At 32.6% G+C, this 19,223-nt stretch overlaps 1 protein-coding gene across 1 annotated transcript in view; it reads right to left on the bottom strand.

The window, feature by feature from the left end:
* The window catches only part of LOC125067396 (synaptic vesicle glycoprotein 2C-like), a 42,403-nt gene extending 29,962 nt beyond the window's left edge, over positions 1–12,441 (bottom strand). The window contains exon 1 of the mRNA XM_047675974.1: positions 12,163–12,441. Within this exon, the coding sequence (XP_047531930.1) occupies positions 12,163–12,178 (16 nt within the window). The 5' untranslated portion in view covers positions 12,179–12,441. The remainder of the gene's footprint in view (positions 1–12,162) is intronic.
* Positions 12,442–19,223: the final 6,782 nt, after the last annotated feature.

Genomic DNA, 19,223 nt, shown 5'->3' with positions numbered 1-19,223 from the left:
CTAGACATCACGCTTACGTCATTGCTAGCAATATTAAGCGGCTTGACCTCGTAAAATTAATGAAGTACCGTTAATAGATTTAACAGTTTTCCTTTGATTGAACTCAAATAATTCATTGAGGAAAATTATTAGTAACTAACTTATGTTCATAGATTCGCCTGAGTGGGTATTGGTTCAGTACGAAGTAGCGTGTCGTGTGTATGGTTTTATGTAGGTTGGTAATGTGCTACTACTACTACGAATATTTTGTTGCCGACTTTCAAATTATTGTTTGCGAAAGAACAAGTGTGTGATAACAGCCGAGATAGCAGATATTTTAGAATATGTTAATCTTAATAGAACATTGTGGGTTCAATCCCGGGCAAGCACCACTGAATTGCAAGGTTGCCTTCTGTGTTTTGAATTGAACCAGCCAATCTTTAAATAATATATTATAGATTATTCTGTAATCACCAGGAATAATCACAATATCCTCGTGAATCGGGACCAAATGAACTATTGATCAAAAGTTACAAATCTGCACAAGCTGATTACAGATACCGGTTTAACTAAGTCATTAATGTAACACGACCTCACGAAAACCCCAGACGTCCACTGGCGACGCGACACTCGCCCCCCGTGAACCGTCTGGAAGCTCTCATAAGCATGACAATTGTTTTAATATATATATATACGAGTTGTCGCCCGGTTGGTCGGCATAAAAAGTAGCATATCTCCGTTCTTGGAGTTCAAGCTTGCTTCATAACTAATTTCATCAAATCAGTTCAGTGGTTTGCCCATGAAAAAGCAACAGACAAACAGTCAGACAGAGTTAAACGCAGTTGCACTCTCTCTTATAGTCCAATGAAATCGCAAATTAGACACGGCCAGAAAGCGTTCAGGCGCAGGACCAACGGCTTCACGTGCTTTCCGAGACACAGGTGTATCCAAACTGCGAGCTGTCACTGATATTTTTTTTCGATAGAAAAACTCAATAACTTTTTTTCATTTAACTGAGGTATGAATCCTGGACCTCGGGTTCTGCGGCCTGTAGATCTAGCCACCTATCGGCTACTAAACTAACGAGACATCATCTAATTTCATCTCAACATAGAATTTTATTAAGCTATCTCATTATTCTACAGCTAAACTAAAACCTAATCTCATTTTTGAGAAGGTTTGGTACCTATTCCAAATCGTTGCTTGAATGTGAGTTTGTACATAAAGATTTACTCATGTTGTTTTACTTCACCACCTTGGACCAGATGACTTATCAACACATCGGTTTGAACCCGCATTCTTCGGCCAAAATCGACACCTCATATCGACTGGACCATCTGGCTTAAAATATAATAATAATATTAAATTCTTCGTATAAAACAATGTAATATATAACGTTATCAAAGGTTCAACTGATCGTACTCGACGACGTACGTTGTAAATATTTTGACATGAAACTACGCTTTGCTATTTTTAAATATTTGATATTAATTTCTACACGATGTTCATCGCTGTATGTTGTTTACCATCGTTTATGAAAACAACCTCATTTAATTATTTTTATTGAAAAATACTTTAGCTTTATAATATGAGCGCTTAAATAAAAGTAAAGTCAAAAACAATACAAGTACGAACGGAAAAAATGGCTGTAAATTGATAATCTGTGATACATTAAAAAAAACCTTTTTATTTATTTTTTTGTCACAGAAATAAAACAACACTATTTTTACACGATTGTCTCAAAAAGGAGTGTCATGTTTTCAAGGTTGTTTGAAGGTTGTTTCAAGTTTCAAAATTCCATCGTAACATTTAAATACATGAACAGATTCGGATGTTTATCGTATACTTTGTCAGAATCAATCATCAGAGTAACACTGCCTATAAATATTAATTAATTGGTTTTGATTTTTTGCGGTATTTTTACTTTGGAAATAATTATAGGGAAACGTTCAGTGGCGTAGCTTTCTTAGGGCCAGGTGCAGTGCACCAGGACCCCGGAGCTCAGGGGGCCCTCTAACTAAAGCTTTGAATAGAGCGGGTCAGCCAAATCGCCAGCTCCTGAATCTAGTAAACCTCGACCCTGCTCACAAGGGCAATATAAGTGAAAGAGGGGGTGGAAAGAGGGGCTGAGGGCTCGATTCTTTTTCAATGCACCAGGGCCCTTGTCCTTCTAGCTACGCCACTGGTAACGTTGATAACTAGCCAATAATGTTCATTGTAAATTAATTGCAACATGACATGTACGTGTCGCTGCAAACGGGTGTTAATAACGGCAACACAATATAAGTACAAACGTGTTATTATCGCTATATAACTGTTTTTACAAATATATTTAGAACACATTATTACTAAAGTAGAACTTCAGTTTCTTTTATATAACGTTTTAAAACGAAACGTCACTGAACTGCACGTGGTTTTTTCTCTTAAAAACAAAATAGCGATAGTTTTTATTGTCTCTTTATCGAAATTTTGTAGCCGTAATAATTTACATCGAACATATAAATGTCTACGTGTTAAATGCGTCTGAAAATGTCGAATCTGGCAACCGTCAAAGATTTAGACATTGTAAATAAAGAATGGATTTAAATACAGAGTAAATCACACGCGAGAGTGTGTATTTCAATTTTATAGAATTTATTTACGTTTTAAAATGTATTTATCTTTTTATGCATCATGTACAAACCACTGAATATTTTGACACGACATTTGTATTCGACGTGTTTCAGGAAAGAATTTAGGCAAAAAGTCATCATACAATATACTCGCAAGCAACACGTGGTCATGTCTACCTAGTGTCCTTTAAAGGAATTTTATTCTTGAACACTTAACAATAAAAAATCATCCATAACATTGTGTTTCTTAAGAATACTGTCCAGTCCTGTTTTCATGGACCAACTACCTTTTCCTATTTCTATTATTTTGTGATCGTTTATCGCTTAGACTATATTTTTAGCACTATTCGGTAGTAATTTAGAAAATAGGTACCTCTCACTAAACATATTAGAATATGTTTGGTGGTAGACCACATATACTTGTAATATGTATGATCTGGTTTGATGGGCGAGTGAGCTAGTCCATTAGGCTCAAGGGAGTTAGTTAGTTACCAAGATTGGTGGTGCATTGACAATAATGGTTAATATTTATAATGCTTCGGTCTATGGGCAGTGTGACCACATACCATCATGTGACTCACAGGTTAGCCAGATATAAAAAAATCGTCATTACAACCTGTATAAAAATTGTTAACAATTACTTGTCAATTGAAATACTTACATATATTTTTTCACGGTTTGATAAGAAATTTCTAGAAACAAGGCCACGCTACGGCGGCAAGGTGAATGCCACAGTCCTATCAATATCGTTATGAAGCAACTATCTCTGACCGGAGTTTTATCTATTTCATATAAGCGGCACTCGGTTTCACCTAAAATTAGAATTCGCTTAACCACTTCGTACCCGGGTTGTTTTATCTTTTCCTGCTTCTGAAGTACAGCTGAGAAGGATAATATATTTGTTGTTATATTTAAAATACTACCATCATTGAGTAATTTCAGTTTTTTTTTTTTATAATAGGCAATGGAGCCAATGTTGTCGTCTAAATAAGTGGACAATAAATAAATGAATTTAATTGTCTTTAAGTGTTCCCTAATCAGCTGAGGCATGGGTTTTGAATGTAATAATTCAATGAGCTACTAGCAACTGACCGTTCTGTTAAAGATTTTCATTTAATTAACGTAAGTCCGGAAAACTAATTCGAAGGTCATAAGGTATATGTTATGTTCTGGTTATATGTTTATTTATCAATTAACTAATTATCACCTGTATTATCAACTCATCATATTTGGCAAATTTCAAGCAAATGTCAGTACGTCCTCCCCTTCCATACCTTACAAAGTATGTGTCAAATGTTTTTCAATGGAATTTAGTTTGTTTAATATTTGCGTTTTTTATTTGTGTGTTTGAATCACACATAAATATAGTCCATTAAATATTTCTAAAAATACGCCACATATATACAGCAAGTAAATAAAAGACGAAAAAAAAAATTGCCGTCATAGATTGCAGCTGAGAATACCTTCTCAGGGAAATCAAAACTAAAACTTCAGGGTATGAAGCCTTACAAGTTTGCCACTAATCAAACGAGACAAATAAATAAATATCATAATATATTAATGAATGAATGTATATATATATATATATATATGTAAGGCAATAAGCAATTCATAAACGCAATACGCATAGCAAGCGTATTTAATATGCTCCGCAGACATTCATTGTCATTTATACATATGTATGAATATCACTTTTGTCTGTCTGTGTATAAAAAAAAAACCCCGAATAACTCACCCTTCAAACGGTACACAATAATACTAAGTATTACTATTTGGCGGTAGAATATCTAATCCCTACCACCACTAAGTGACGTTTATAAACTCGTACATATCAAAATAATAAGAGAAAGAAAAAAGATTAATTACTTTTGTTTCCAAAATTTGTTATTGTAATAAAACTGGTTAATAGTACTGAATCGTTTTGCCTTTGCCTATCCGATATATTAATAGCGTAGGGCGATTTTTGTCCCAGTGATTATGGGACGATAGCTGCAGATAAAAATTATAGTCGGTCATAGTCTCATTTTGAAGAGCTCCACCCGTAGATGTGCAGAAAAAAAGAGAGGATTCTTGATTGCAATTCATTAAATTATAATGACTTAACAAAGTATTAATTTTAGAGAGCGGCGCTATAGCTGTAAAAAAAAAAACAAATGTAAATCGTGCGAAAGGATGTCGTCAGTTAACAATGATATTAAATAAAAAAATCTGTCATAGGTTTCGAGCTTTGTAAAAAACTGCGAAGTGCGTGCGAAGATTTATATGAAACCGCGTCGAAAAAAATTGTTGAAAACGGTAAGTACACGCACACTAGGAAATTAGTATGATATTTGGCGAGAGTCAAGCGTAGCTATCACGCACACCAGGATAATAAACTTGACCCGTTGGTTTAAATACATTTGTAGTGCAATATCTAAGATTGTGTGATAATGTTTAGTCAAATACTATCTGAAACACGCTGAATATAATGGACAAAATTCCATATCATAATGTTCGGCGGCCTTTGCGTGATTCGTTTTAAAAAAAAAAACGAAAAGAATGACACACAATAATATATTTGATAAAACTTGTCACATGACAGACACGTAATATCACTTGTGTATAATTATGTCGTAACACATCGAATCATTAGGTGACTTTGTTTTATCGAGTAATAAGTTGATCGACCCCGCAACTTACAAATCTCATTAACCCTAGTCGTAATATATGAAGGCGTTTTTTATACATCGTTAATTAGCTTTCGCTTGTAATTTCGTTTACACGGATCATATTCTCAATGGCAAATTTAACTTGGTCTGTTAAGAAATATTTTTGTGAAAATTAATAAAGAAAACGACGTTAGTTTTGTGATTTAATTTTTGACAGAAGAAGAATAAAATAAATATAAATCAATTCAATGAACCTCCTTTTAAAAATTTGACAAATTCAATAGCAATAAAAATAGTTTTAACTAAACACGGTCTATTAAAAAATGTGAAGCTCATGTAAAAAAAAATATAAATAAGGCATAATGTTCGATACAAGATTAAATTAAACATAAAAAAGCGTGGATTTAGTATTTATTGACTTCTATGCAGGATGTATATAAAATTAATTGTTGTTTACTGACATACTCTGCAATTATATGAGGATATGAGTAACTACTTAGTTTCTTGCCGGTTCTTCTCGGTAGAATCTGCTTTCCGAACCGGTGGTAGCTTTAAATTTAAATCAACATTGTAACATGATGATTCAAAAGTGCTTTTAAGTGGCTACTTGAATGAAGAATATTTTGATTTTATTCTCCATCTTTATTACACCGAATAATAGTCATGGTATCATCAGTATCAATGGAATTCACACTGTCAAGATGTTGAGCGACACGCCCAAAAGCATGGCAAGAACCATGGGAGACGTTTATTGAACAATGAGTTTTTTAGCCTGTTGATGATGATGTAGATTTAGAGTACAGGTTCTTAGCTTAAACAATTAAACCAAAAAAAAATAAGCCAATAAATTCTATACTAATATTATAAAAAGGTAAATTTTGTTTATTTGTATGTAGGTGATAATATCCTAAAAACGAATAACGATCCAATACTAAATATTTTTTCACTGGAAAAAATCAACATTATACCTGAGTGGTATGAGTTCGTACGACCGGGGCGGTCGCTAGTCACTTACATAGTTACTACCAATTTAAAACCTTTTATTACGTACAAACTTACATAAATTGCCTTTTTATATTATTAAAAACGATATAAGTCCTCGACTTATATCCTTGCAATATTATTTCTTATTCAATTTATAATACAATAAAATAATCTTTCCCAAAGCATGACTTCATTATGAAGAGTGAAGATTGTTCCATGAAAACGCGGCGCTATTTCCTCAAATAAAGATAGTACTGGATTTGTCGCTAGGTCACAGGAGCGCCACCACACCCGATTGCCACCACATTGCCTTCTGAAGTTCAAATGTCAAAGCCATTAGTCCTAGAAGCTACCAAGACTTATTCATATAAGATACTGATACGAGAATGGATTATGTAACTTCTTTAAATCATTGCCACAGAGGTTTTGCTGTTTTCTGGATTCTATCGATTTATAGATATATATCATATGTCAGATTCCGATGAAATATAAGCACAGATAAAGGATTTAAAAACTCCACTGAATTTACCTGCCCAATTGACAAGTGTTAAACAACCAATATAATAAAACATTACAAAAATACAGACAAACTCTCCCTCGTCTCATCTTTAATCGTGAATAATTTTAAATCAATACAAATCACCGTTACTATTTTGCGTTAGTAACATTTAACATACTTAAAATAAGTATAAACAGTAACATGTCATCAAAAGGACAAACAAAAATACATGTATTATGTATATCGTACTTATGAAAAATATGCGCGGACATGTGCGTTTCGAGAGCGCAAATTTTATAGATAGTAAAAATGTAATTTAAATATGAAATCAATCGTCGCGTCGCACTCATTGGAGCGACCCAGCTGCGTCGATCATTACTCTGACATTACGATAACTTTATTTTTAATGAAGATTTATTGAAATAATACTATTTTTATAACAACGTCGCAGAATTGTGCCACCTATTCGAATCACCTAGATGTTTTTGTTGTAATAACTTCGATTTTGCTTATTACATCATCAGTAGTTATCTATGAAATTTTACTTTTGTTGCTTGTGATTCGGTTTGAAGGGTATGTGAGCCAGTGTCACGGGTGCAAGGGGCATTGTAGTTTCGAGGGTTTGTCGCGTATCGTTGATGTAAGGGTTAATATATATAGTGCTGATATCTAGAATTGGAATCGTTAATAGAGCTACTTAAATCGTCTTTTGATTAGACAAAATATAACATTATTTTTTAATCATTTTAAACGTGATCCGAAATGTACTCAAATATGATTAAAAAAAAAAACAAAGCAAAAATATTGTCAACAAAGGTTTATTACAAATTTACACCGACAGAAAAAAAGTCTTAGGATGTGGGGCTCCTTACCCTGACGGGGCCACTAGGTCCACGCTGACTAAAAGAATATCCAGCCCTGGCAATACGAAATGTAATCCTGACTGTAACGATTGTGAAGGATTATTTTGGAATTTAAAAAAATGCAGGCACATTAAAAATATACTTAATTCAAAATACTAAAAAGACACTGTCTGTGGTGATTTGTTTATTAAGACCAATTACGTATTAGTATTCATAATTTTAACTTCGTTCGTTGATGTGGAATCGGAAAAACCATTAAAAGGGCAACACTTTGAAACCGCAGACTACACACCTGTTAATATAGGTCACAGAATGACAATGACCTACCACCAGACGTCATTGTGTTGAGCGAATGAGCAATAGCGAATGATATAATAAGGTAAAGGGAAAATTATTATCCCAAAACATTCGCATTTCGAACTATGGCAGGAACACTAAGAATTTGAGACCGCGTGAGAGGCCTAGTTAATAATACTAATTCTAATAGGTCCTGCGGGTCGTAACGAGTGTTATAATCTGTGTCCTATTCCAATGGAAGAAGGAGTAAAGATAAACAAACCTTAAATTTACATATTCCATGTGATTTGTTAACACCACAGTTACCTATATTATAAACTGCAAAACTAGATTGATATATCTTTAACACTACTCCTCTTTACTACTTATAACTTTCTATTTACTTCCAAAGTTACAATTTTTTTTTTTTTTACGATATACAACCCAATACCCATAGACATTAGCGCATCACCAATGCGCCACCAATCTTGGTAGCTAAGATATAATAAATATAATATTGGACAACATCACATACATTACTCTGATCCCAATGTAAGTAGCTAAAGCACTTGTGTTATGGAAAATCAGAAGTAATGACGGTACCACAAGATATTATGTCCTTTATGCATGTAATTGCACTGGCTCACTTACGAATATATGATAACTGGGTGGTACCCAGACGGGCTTGCGCAAAACCCTACCAACAAGAATACATACAATAACATCGCCGATATCAAAAACGTAATTTTTCAAGATCTCCACTAATGATATTACGTCGATTCAATGTCAAAACTGTGTATTTGTGTTTACTCCACCAGTTGCCACCATCACATTGGAAAATGCGATGATTATAAGTTTTAACAATAAAGAAGCGAACGCGAAAATATATTTTCAAATCGTACCGGTAGATCATAATCTACCAATACCATTTGGAACTTCAGCTTTCTAATATTATTTTCTAGATGACATACAATAGCAGACTAACATATATCAAAGACACGTAAACCCACTTTTACTAGGTGGTTGGGTTAGCAAGCTCTGTGCAAGTCTAAGGTCCGAAAAATTAATTCAGGAGTTTTCCAAGTCTTATCAGACAGACAAGTCGAAGAAATTCACCTTAGTAAAGACTAATTTAGTAGGTATGGTCAAAGAACCATACCTACTAATTTTCCAAATTTTTAAATGACAAAAAAAAACACTATTTTTTACGAACCTATTTAATTTGAAATTAATATTATTATTATGTGTAGTTATATTGAGCGTCGGATTAAATTTTGTTTTAAGTCACGATATCGACTTCAATTGTTTTCAAGATATGTGAGACGAAAGATACACCAATGGACATACGAACAAATTGTATGCATTGAAATAGATATTATATTGGTTAGTATTCGTCAATCGGAAATCAATGAAATATATTTATTTAGTTTGTTTTTAAATAATTCGATTACTCACTGTCCCTATTGTCTAGGAATTACTAATGTTCCTAAATTCCCATTTAGATAATCGTAAGTAGTTAGTGAAGGCGACAATAGCCCGAGGGATCGTAGAAGCTGAGATTTTATCATTATGCGGCTCGTATTCATTTGAGTTATGACACTCAGGAGTGCTAACCTAAAAAACCTAACCCTCCGTTCCATTGCCTTCGATGACAAAGGTTGGTAAATTTTTGCCAACCTAAAAATTAAAAAAAAAAACGTCGTATTCATAGTTTAACTGAAATATGATTTAAAACAAATGAATCATATTAAAATAACAATCTTTACTATATTTTTCGCGTAAAAACCCATAAATGTCAATAACGTTGACAGCTACGTACTTAATTTGTTATGACGTCATAAAGCCCTTTCAACAAAGCTACTAAGTTTAGGTACGTCAAAATCAGTTGAATGCTTTACGCTCTGTGTTGAGGATAAGTGCATTACCCTCTGGAAGTTTGATGTTCGCACATGTACAGAATCGCAATCAACTTCACACCAAGTAATAATAAATGAGTCGCATTTTTTTAATTATATCTATTAATTTATTTAATAATAAACTAAACGTCCGGCCTCTTGTTTAACTTGACTGCTAGATAGATATAAATATTTAATTTAAATACGTAGACATATTAGCAAATGTGCTATTGATAGTTGCCATTTATAATTTGCGGTGAAATAAACAACGTGAGGAAACCTGCATGTGTCTAATTTCAACTAAATTCTGCCACAAGTGTATCCACCAACACGCATTGCAGCAGCGTGGTGGAATACGCTCCTAAAACCTTCTCCTCAAAGGGAGAAGAGACCTTAGCGTAGCAGTGGAAAATTTACAGGCTGTTAATGTTAGTCGCCATTGCCCGTAGACATTGGTACTGTTAAAAATATTAAACATCTTATTCTGACAATGCACCACCACCGTTGGCAAATTAAATGCTGTGTCTGTTGTCACACTGGCTTACTTACCCTTCAAACAGGATTTTTTGTTATAGGATGACGATACCCTTCTCATTGTTCACTGATAGATGTTTTTTTATTTGCCCCGATTTAAGTGCCCTAGACTAATTTTAAGAACAAAAAAAAAACTATTCAATTCTAACGTACCTTCACTACTTAGAAAACAATTTTAAGTGTTTTCTTTGTTTTCAAATGTGAAAAAATGACCTGTTGATTTTGGCCATGATTCGGTGGATTTTTGACTATCGTAACGCTTCTATATTGAGTAAAAGTTTTTGACTTTGATGGTGTATCAAATAAGAATAGTCAACTACACTGGATTTATCCCCTCTCGCCATTCTCTTATTCTCATAATTTGATGGAACGGCAATCCTACACAAACGGAGCGAGTTCAGACACAAGTTTCACTGTACGTGATTTCCAAAATTTCGGTCTCACTTTAATAACTTTTTATTAGCACGAGATTTGAACACACGCTCAGGCTTTGCAGTTTCATAAGCTTGCGACAAAACCAAAAGGCAGTCAAACATTAAGTATATACTATATACAAGACTGTATATTTATTAAATTAAACATGTAGGTATATTCCTTATATACAGACTTGTATTAGTCATGTGTGTGTATCGATTAATAAAACCGTTTCACTTTTGTATTATAAGACCATTGTACATAGTTATTATTAGGTAAATAAGTAAACAAATATACAAAGTCGATTTTATCCTTATTCAGACAGTTGTATATATTTAAAATTTTGCAGGATCGATCTGATGGTGCTAGGCTTGATAAGTGGAACTTTTTAATGGGTACTAGTAAACCGAAAAATTTGGACTCATTCATGAAGAGTCCCATTACAGTAACAAAAGTCTAAGTAAATTATTTGTTATTTTATCTGTTTTGAGACTTTTATCCTGATTTTATAAATGCGAGAGCAAGTTCGTTTGTTACGATTTAACATATTTATTAATCAAGCGATTACCATGAAATATTGCATACGCGTTGTCTGGGATACAGGAAAGTACAGAGGGTACCTAACGCCCTCCTATAATACGTAGGCGACCAGTATGCTAATATAAAATATCCACGGATATATTTATATATACATAATATTATATGTTATTGTAAATAATTCACTACGAAAAATTTGCCAAATTGTTTTTTTTTTTTTAAATATATATTTAATTTCAATAAGCTAATGTTTAATGTTTCTCAGTCGTTCGTATAAGTATTCGTCATTAAATAGACGGAAAACATTCCAAAGGTTTTTTTTGTTTCGAACTCGAAGTCTTAGAAAGTTCTCGAAATTATATTTTTCAATGAAACTCGTATAACGTCATTGTGTCTAAAAAATACACTTTAGTAAATTTAATTATTTGGCTTGAATATAAGTTTTTGGAATTTTTAAATATTTAAGAAAAAATAAAATATAAAAATACAATAAATTTTAAAACTTTGAAATGTAAATGAAATAATTATAAGCGTATTTTTTTTACAAACGACTTTATCTAATTATGATGACATTTTATACTTTCCATAAAAAAATGACAATGATAGACAACAAAAATTAACAAAAAAGGTTCAATAACATCCCAAAATAATTTTAATATTTCTTTATACGTTATAGCTTGTATATTATTAACACAATACTTTGTAAGAACGCTTCAGAACGTTCGACGTTGAATAAACCTGTTGATATTGTAAGCTTGCAGTATACGTTATACAAAATAACTAAATTTCAGATAACAATAAAATATCTTAATTTATATTATAATATAATAATATTAGTGACATTCTGATTAATATTATTAAATTTTATAAATATTTTTTATTTATTTTAATATATATTTTTAAAGACAAAATGTTACTTACCAACGTGTTCTTCCATTTCTATAATGCCACTAGCACGTAAAGTCTAAGCACTAACTTATTTACTTAAAATCTAATATCACACGAAATTTAAAAAAATCACAAAGTTACACTTAGACAAGATTATAACGACACTTGCATGCACTAGGTTTTTTTTTTAATTTTATCCCATTTGTTTGAGGATAATATGTAGCAGTTATTCACTTAAGTTTGACTCGTGTGCGAGACCTAGGCGGCATTGGGCGGGCGAGTGACTAGGGCAACGATCAAACAAGAACTGCCCGCTAGGGACGCAGCCGAGCACATATCGATACTAATTATATCGATGTCTCGGCTGGACGACGCAAGTGATTGTTATTTGGAAAATACAATACATTGATAAATTGCGTGGTTTTTTTAGTAACGAAAATATATAATCTTTATATTTTTAATTAAATTTCGAGATTAAATTAAATCTATTTAAAGTTATTGTTCAATAAATATTACACGAACTAAACGCACTGGGCGCAGTGTTCACATAATTTGGTTCTAATTCTAATGATTGCAGATTCGATTCCCACTCAATGAAAACGTTGCTGTGTCTAGTAATTTTTGTATTTACATGTTTACACTTCACAGAGTTTCGTTGCGAGACTTATGTTTAGTTGCTCGAAAGTGATATGTTTATTTGTAAATATTACATTGAAAAAACTAATTTCTATCATGGATCGAAACTGCGACCGTGAGCGTTAATCGATCAGTATTTTGATAGAATATTAAAAAAGAGCAACACAAAGTAATTATTTTCCGTGTATGATAACCTAGTTTTTGAAGCGCAGGTAAACGCTTACGTATTTCGTAAAACTATTTTCAGGTTTGCTCGTATCGGCTAATTTCCATATTACATTAATATTTGTATCTTTGAAATTATATATTAACGTTATTAAGTTAGGTTTAACTGCCTCCACAGTGTGAAGGTAAAACATATGGAACTGACTTAGAGTATTTAATTAGAGAGAGAGCTATAACAAACGGGCCAACTTTATTATCTTGGTGTGCGTAACAGCTATGCTTGACTTACAAAACATCATACTACTTTACCAGTGTATGTACTTAGTGCTCAAGAGTTGGCCACAATTTTTTTTTTGACTCTGTCTCTTAATTAACAGCCTATCTAGACATATAAATAATCATAACATATAATAGCGTACTCCCTACTAAAATGCCGGCGCCGGCAACGCACCCGCAAACCCCCTGGTGTTGCAGATGTCCATGGGCGGTGGTAGTCACCTTCCATCAGGTGAGCCTCCTGCTCGTTTGCTCGCTAAAAAAAAAACCACAGAATAAGCTGCAGGTCAAATTAGGACGTCAGCGTTCCATTGGTTCTGAGTCTAACCTCTCCCCAGTTGCACTATGTAATCCTCAATTTTCATGGGTTGTGTTTGGTCATATACACTTTTTAAACCACAAGAGGAGAAACGCCAAATAAACAACATTTGACAGCAACTTAACGCGATATCATTGGTCGAGAGCTTGATTAATCTATGATATTCACTATGGATTTGCGAAAAAATGGCATTTTGAAGGGTTGGAAGTAAAATTAACGTAAAAAAAAGTAGTTAAGTGCAATAGTGTTGTATTATAAATAACGGAATATTAATCATAAATGCTTAGTAGTGCACAATATAGCTGAGTTATTAGCAAATCGCATGAGATACGTAAATATAAGGTTTGTTTATCTTTTTTCCTACTTCCATTGGAATAGGCTTTACATTAGTGCACTATACTACTATAACTAAACGGTTAGACGTTAAGACTGGAAGTCGTAAGTTAAATTTGGTTAGGAGAGTATTGTAATTATTACTATGGTTTGATGTAGAGGTGCTATTACTGAAATTATCTGAATAACTGAATCAGGCATACGCGTCTTTGCTTGCATTGATAAAAGAAAAAAATTAAAACAATACATTATTATATTTTTCATACCTACTCGTATACAACATTATATATGCATATTGTTCTAGTTTTAAATTCATATAATATAAGTATAAGGTCTAAAACCTTTAGTACAAAAAATTGAACACGGTGCACCAATACTTAAAGTTCTTTAGTATTTTTTAATTTAGTTGTATCAACGAAGCATTTATTAAACTATTTCATTTATTTAATTTGACTAAGACTATATTATTTTATGTCAAATTTAAAAATATTCGAAATGGTAATTTAAAATGTAAAAAAATTAACAAAATGAAACTTCTACAACACGCGATATTCGTATTTAACTATACAAATATTACTTTTTAATAACTAAAAAGCATATGAATAAAAATTTAGGAAACATTTATAACATTTCAACCTAACATTACAAAACCGTAATTATTTAATAATTAATGTTATGACAAAATTAATAAAAATATTAATTCCAATATTTGTTTAAAAAAAAATTGTATTCTCAAATTTATCGATATTTTTTTATTATATGACTGACAACACTTATTCGATGTTACGAGAACTCGATACGCGATTTCGATACTTATAATTTGAGCACTTCAAGCGATGGACAAGAAGTGACAGTACTTAACGAGGGTAGATTTACAATAACAATATCATACTAACACAAGTTTACTTTGATAAGCTGTCATAGAATTATTTTTCCAAAAAACAAAAAATATTCAGAATTTTGTTCATTTTATGAATGTGTCTTGATTTCTCTATACCCTTAAAAATAAATGTATTGTTAAAAAAAGAACAAAATGCGTAATACGACTGTGCTAGGTGAAATGGTCTATCTCTTTTCGTCATCAACGATTTAATATTCGAAAGAAAAAGAAAGCATTATAAACATTATAAATACATAATTAATGAGTTTTTTTCTTTTTGTGCGTTAATCACTAAACTACTATTCGGTATGAATATGAATCTATGCAGCCAGTCGACGCAACATCATCCGTAGAGAGTTTATTATTTTTTGAATTCGGTTGATAATTCCCTTTTTTAATCCCTAGCGAAGCAGACGAGGTACAGTTTGTTTTTAATAAGAGTTTATTAATAAAGCCGTAATTGGTAATTTTATTTACAAAAAATACTAAGTATAAATCAATAAATACTAAGTCTACGCTTTTTTATCTTTAATATAATATTGTTTCGAATAATTTTTAAAATCACTTTTGAATTCTAGTTTATATATTATAGTATTGAAGTTCATAATAAGTACCAACGGTTCGATATATAGTTGCTGTCTCGCAGAACAGGTTTAAAACTCAATAGTTACTCATTTCCACCAAAATAAATAGATATGTTTCTGTTAATTAATTAAAATAAAACAAAAGTGCTTCATTTATAAACTTAGAACTTTTTGTTTGCAAACATTTCCTTAACATCAAAAGCTACTCGTACCGATTTCATGAATTTCAGATAATTTCACGAGTGAAGATGATTTTTTTAGTCCATAAAATAATCTGATATAAAAATGCTTGCTTATTGCTTGCACGACCAAAGAAACGATGGATGGATTGTGTGAAAGACGATATGGTTAGAAAGATGACGTCCGACACAGAAGTATGGAAGAAGAAGACATGCTGCGCCGACCGCAAGTAAAATTGGGATAAAGGCAGGGGGATGATGGATGATAAAAATGCTTGCTCTCTTATTGAACTGTTCTTAAAATAATTTCGCCGATAGACCGAACAAGGCGATACAGACTCTTGATTAACTCGCTTTCGTAGTCCGAGGGTATATTCCGACGCGCAAACGACTCTAAAGAGATTAGGGGACAATTCTACTAACATATAACGTTTACGATACGATCTCGATTATATTCCGAACAAACAACGACGGAACCGCAACAGTATTGTTGTATTTTTAGAAAAGGAAAACGGCCTAACGACAACTATTCAATTCTATTGCGATAAAGTAAAATTTGTTAGTAGAATTTCCCTCATGTGTTAAAACTTAAACTTTACGTACAGAAACGAGAGAGTACATATAATACTGTCAATTGATTTAATCCACGTTTACAATGAACGTATCTTGTCGTGATCTGCAGTGACTAAACCAACTTAAATAACTAACTTTACTTGAGGTTTACCGTTTAGGTGGGTTTTTACTGGACAAGACTAGTTAGTATACACCTGGTATACATACTTGTACACCTGTAACACCTGGACTCAAGGTCAAAGGATGATCTTCGAAGTTACTGGAGCTAATTAGAACTTGCAATAATAATCAATTTATCTTTAAGTCAATGTTAGATATTTGTCTGTTTTTTTAGATTTTTGATATTGTAAGCCTCGCTGCTCGATGTGGGAGGGCTGGGAGGACAAATACGGCTGAGGTGTGGTAACGACGAGTACACACGCCGTGTTGACTCGACCCAAACGCCATTACTAAGGCCTTGACCTCTTACACTGCCATCCCATAGAACGATGCTTAGTTTATGTATCTAATACACTATCAATTAATTAAAAAAAATCTAATATCGCCAACTTATTCTAGTATTTATTTATAATCTGATGGTAAGTGGTCATCTGATGGTAAATTTTAAGGATAGCTTACATCGCCAATGCTCCACAAACTGAAAAATGATGTCCCTTATACTTGTAGTTACACTGGCTCACTCATTTTTTAAACAGAAACTCAATAAACTTTAGTATAAATAGATTTACCGGTTTGAAGAAGGAATACAGTATACTGAAAATCTTTACGAGTTCTTGTCGACATATTGAATTTGAACCTGCTTACTTTGTGTGAGATTCATGATAATTTACGTTACTGTACTCTTACTAATGAATCATGAATATGTATGAATGTCAAATGTAAACAACTAAACCTTTAAGCAAGTGTGTTGTGTACTCGATGCACAGATTGATCTGACTGCCTCGTTCGTTTTGTAGCTTGATATAAAATCGCAGATCTCGAGGTCCTGGGTTCAAATAAAATTAAGTTTGTTTATATTAATAATTCGCAGTAGCCCGGAGTCTAAGTATGAAGTGTGTACATAATTATAAATACCCCGATAAGTAAGTAAAGCTGTTGGTCTTGCGCCTGAATTAATTCCTGTCGAATAAGGTTTGGCGTCCTATGGGCTTATGAGAGCGAGGGAATAGAAAGTCTTCTGGCACAGACTTGTGAACTACAATACGTTGGTTAGTCTCTCTCGACTTTGGCTGCCGTTAGCGAAATCGGTCAGGAAGACATCATTATCGTCATCACACAGATACATGAAGGTCTATTGGACCTATAGCCAATTCCAATGGAAGTTCAGACAGATCAATATTCATAAATGTAGACAACGATTGTTAAAGGAAAAATGTAATCACACTGTTTCCATCGTGGTTTCTTTTCAGGTTGCGGTCTATTCAAACCGGGTTTTTTAGGAGTAAGCAAGTGTGATATATAATATTTCGTATTTAGGCTAAATATCCATGTCATTATCCGTTATATCATATAAACCCTATGAATGTCAATAAAAAACCCTTTTTTTTCATGTGTGCAATCATAAGATCTTGATAAAATATGATGTACCCTTATATTACATTTTCAACAAAATAAATAATTATCCAAATGAGTTGAAATGATAAAGAATTATTGACCAAGATTATATAGATACCTGATGATACCTAAATCATTTAAGCTGAATAATATGGTAACAAACATTTAGCTGAACATCCATAAAATATCCGACCAATTGAGAACGTTACGTTTACAAAAGAATGACAAACAAACCAACACACATTCGCATTTATAATACTAAAAGTAGAAATATATATACAATTTTGTATACCGTATGTTTTTTAGAAAAGACTCTAGCCAATAATCTTGTACACGCCCGCGTCAAGATTAAATGATATATATTGATCGACCAAAATAATTTATACGCGATTACTCTAAAATTAATCTATGTATGTTTAAATTGTTAACACGACCATACTGCACGTAATAGTGTAGCGAGCACGTGAAACTTGCGTGATTTCGTACGTAAGTTCAATCACTATTTGTCCGGCTTCATTATAAACTTCACCGCACTACAGACAGAGCAGGGCTGTGGCAAATATTTATTTTCCAAAAGGTTAAAGGTTAGAGATACCAAAAGTCTGAGTCGTAAGTATTTTTTTAAGAATTTAATTTTTCTGTAACGTAATTGCGTTTGGACTTGGGCAATGTTCACACAAAGAGGGCTCAGCCAATTGGAGATCGCTAAAAATTAGCGTTCAGCGTCTATGCTTTGACTAAACACTGAATTCTCTGTTCCGTATGTAGTAAGTCTGTATTTGGTAAAATATATATACACCTGGATAACTTACAGTATTCTTTAACTTTGCACTTAGTATTTTATATTAAATTGAACCTAGTCTTGTGAGTATAACGAGTTTTAAGTTTTTGGAGAGCGTATCAGCCACAATGACGTTTGAAGTCAGTGACGAAAAACGTCATGACGTTTTTGGAGGGCGTTTTATTCATGCTTCTTTCTATCGGCGCGTATTATTATGGTTATAAATAAAACAAGATCACTTGCCAACTAAACTATTATTAATAATTTAAAATATAAATGTAGACATTCAATCACAAAGTTACATCTTATTAATAACACGAAAGTAGTACTTTTGGAAAAAAGATTTATAGAAGAAATATTTTGGCGCTTTAGCTCTTTTTCCATTCCACTGATTATGCGTATTTACAATTTGAAAGATATAAAATTAAGAAAAACAATGATCTATCTGATATGGCGCAGAACCTAAAACATGACACTTGACATATGACATATGACACTTAACTGAATATTGAATTGTTGAACAGTCAAAATAAATTAGAGTCAGAGATCACTCTTTGTGTGAATGTGGCTTAGACGAAGGTTCCTTACCCCATATACTGTTTTCTTGCCCCAAACTCCTCCATCCCTTATATGACGTTCTCCCTCCCAAAGCTCCTCGCCCTATTAATGTTCAATGTTTGTTAATGTTTGTGTTCAGTCCATTTTGTAAATTTTTATGTAAATATATTGAGCGTAATAACATTAAGTTGTAAATGTTTTTGTGTTTGTTCATATATGTTATCTTAATAATAATTTATGTTTATCTAATTATTTA

This window comes from Vanessa atalanta, chromosome 11, assembly GCF_905147765.1.
Source record: "Vanessa atalanta chromosome 11, ilVanAtal1.2, whole genome shotgun sequence".
Taxonomy (NCBI): domain Eukaryota; kingdom Metazoa; phylum Arthropoda; class Insecta; order Lepidoptera; family Nymphalidae; genus Vanessa; species Vanessa atalanta.
Note: the sequence above shows the minus strand (reverse complement) of the source record. Positions and strands in the feature narration are given on the sequence as shown.